General features: G+C 53.2%; 2 protein-coding genes across 2 annotated transcripts in view; one reads left to right on the top strand and one right to left on the bottom strand.

Annotated features, from left to right (window-relative positions):
- Nucleotides 1–2,449, top strand: part of NUP62 (nucleoporin 62kDa) — a 59,454-nt gene that overhangs the window by 27,385 nt on the left and 29,620 nt on the right. The gene's annotated exons all lie outside the window — the stretch shown is intronic.
- The window catches only part of ATF5 (activating transcription factor 5), a 5,541-nt gene continuing 4,284 nt past the window's right edge, over nt 1,193–2,449 (bottom strand). Inside the window, exon 4 of the mRNA XM_011946511.1 lies at nt 1,193–2,447. Within this exon, the coding sequence (XP_011801901.1) occupies nt 2,040–2,447 (408 nt within the window). The 3' untranslated portion in view covers nt 1,193–2,039. The remainder of the gene's footprint in view (nt 2,448–2,449) is intronic.

Genomic DNA, 2,449 nt, shown 5'->3' on the forward strand with positions numbered 1-2,449 from the left:
GCGCCCGCCACCTCGCCCGGCTAGTTTTTTGTATTTTTTAGTAGAGACGGGGTTTCACCGTGGTAGCCAGGATGGTCTCGATCTTCTGACCTCGTGGTCCGCCCATCTCGGCCTCCCAAAGTGCTGGGATTACAGGCTTGAGCACTGCGCCCGGCCTAATTTTTGTATTTTTAGCAGAGACAGGGTTTCACCATGCTGGCCGGGCTGGTCTTGAACTCCTGACCTCAAATGATCCACCTGCCTCAGCCTCCCAAAGTGCTGAGATTACAGACGTGAGTCAAGGCGCCCGGCCCCAACTAATTTTTTTTGTAGAGACCGCGTCTTGCTATGTTGCCAAGGCTGGTCTCCAGCTTCTGACCTCAAGTGATCCTCCTGCCTCAGCCTCCCAAGTAGGTAGGACTTCAGGTGCACACCACCTTGCCCCACTAAATTTTTTTTTTGAGATGGAGTTCCACTCTTGTTGCTGAGGCTGGAGTGCAATGGTGCAATCTCGGCTCACTGCAACCTCTGCCTCCAGAGTTCAAGGGATTCTTCAGCCTCAGCCTCCCAAGTAGCCGGGATTACAGGCACCGACCACCACGCACGGCTAATTTTGTATTTTTAATAGAATCGAGGTTTCACCATGTTGGTCAGGCTGGTCTTGAACTCCTGACTTCAGGTGATCCACCCACCTTGGCCTCCCAAAGTGCTGGGATTACAGGAGTAAGCCACAGCGCCCAACCATTTTTTTAAAATTATTTTTTGTAGAGATGAGTTCCCATTATGTTGCCCAGGCTGGTTTCCACCTCCTGAGCTCAAGCAATTCACTTGGCACAGTCCCTCAAAGTGCTGGGATTACAGGTGTGAGCCAACGTGCCCAGCCCCCCACTTTTTTTTTTTTTTTTTTTTGAGACAGCGTGTCAATCTTGTTTCCCAGGCTGGAGTGCAACAGCACGATCTCGGCTCACTGCAGCCTCCGTCTCCCGGCCTCAAGAGTCTCCTACCTCAGCCTCACAAGTTGCCGTGATTACAGGCTCGCGCCACCACACCCAACTAATTTTGTATTTTTAGTAGAGCTGCGGTTTCACCTTGTTGGTCAGGCAGGTCTTGAACTCCTGACCTCAAGTGATCTGTCCACCTCGGCCTCCTAAAGTGCTGGGATTACAAGGTCACCCTCTCCCCAGCTGCTTCTCTCAAAGACAAGATACACAGGCCAGAGGAAATGCTTCATTTTATTTTTGCTCATAATGTCCCAAAAAAAGCAGTACTCCACCATCCCTCACCTAGACACAGCCCCTCTCCAACACCTTCACAAAACACTGATTTTCTCCCACAGCTAAAATGAACACCCAGTCACCAACTACAGTCCTGCCCTGCCCCTCCTCCCATTGGCCTGCTCATCTTCCCGCTCTGTAAACTTGGCTGCCTTTAGGCTCCCTCCCTTAGCATAGTGTCCCAAGGTCACCTAGCCTGCTTTTTGCCTGTAGGATATGGGTCCACTTCTCAAAGCCCGCCCTGACTTACATCCTCATTTGTATAGTCCTTCAGCTCTATCCTGTAGCCACTCCACTCACCCCAGACAACCAACTGCAAGAAACCAGGTTTGAAATTCAAGAGACCAGGTTTCCAAGCTCCCAGCTGCTTCCTGTATTCCCTGTGGGCCTCAGTGCCTTGGATGTTATGTGACGGGCACAGACATTGACTAAGGCCAAACATTTAATGATTTGGAGGACAGAAGAGGGAAGAAGATCCAGAAATACACAAGAGAGGTGATAAAAGCAGAGAGGATAAAAGGATAAAAGCAGAGAGGAGTTGGGTGGTTTTGTGGGGAAGAAGGGTTTTTTTTTTTTTTAATAGAGACAGGGTCTTACTATGTTGCCCAGGCTGGTATTGACCTCCTAGCCTCAAACAATCCTCCTGCCTTGGCCTCCCAAAGTACTGGGATTACAGGCATAAGCCACTGTGCCCGGCCAAGAGAGGGGTATGGAATGAAGGTGGAGGCAGGGGGATGATGGAGCCAGAGCTGAAGACCAGCCCCCAGAAGCCACACCCCCACCCTTCTAGCAGCTAGGGGTCCTCTGGCTCCGGGCCTTGTACACCTCGATGAGCAAGTCCTTGACGTACTGGATCTCGCGCTCCACGGACTCTGCCCGTTCCCTCAGCTCGCGATTCCGCGCCTCCAGCCCCTGGCACTCGCCCTCCAGGGCCTCACCCTCTGCCCGCTTCCGCTGGCGGTACCTCAGAGCCGCCGACTTGTTCTGGTCTCTCTTCTTTTGCTTGCGGTCCCCTCGGGTAGTGGCGGGATGTGGGTAGGGGGTCAGGCGAGAAGGTTGAGGTGGAAGAGGAGGAAGGGGTTGCTGTGGCAGGGGCAGGGGCGGCATCCCCACCTCCCCCTGCCCAGCCTCGTTGCGGCAGTAGATGGCCAGCAAGTCCAGAGTATCCAAGACAGGGGGCTGGGGGAGGTCAAGGG

This window comes from Colobus angolensis, unplaced genomic scaffold (assembly GCF_000951035.1).
Source record: "Colobus angolensis palliatus isolate OR3802 unplaced genomic scaffold, Cang.pa_1.0 Scaffold25, whole genome shotgun sequence".
NCBI classification, from domain to species: Eukaryota; Metazoa; Chordata; class Mammalia; order Primates; family Cercopithecidae; genus Colobus; species Colobus angolensis.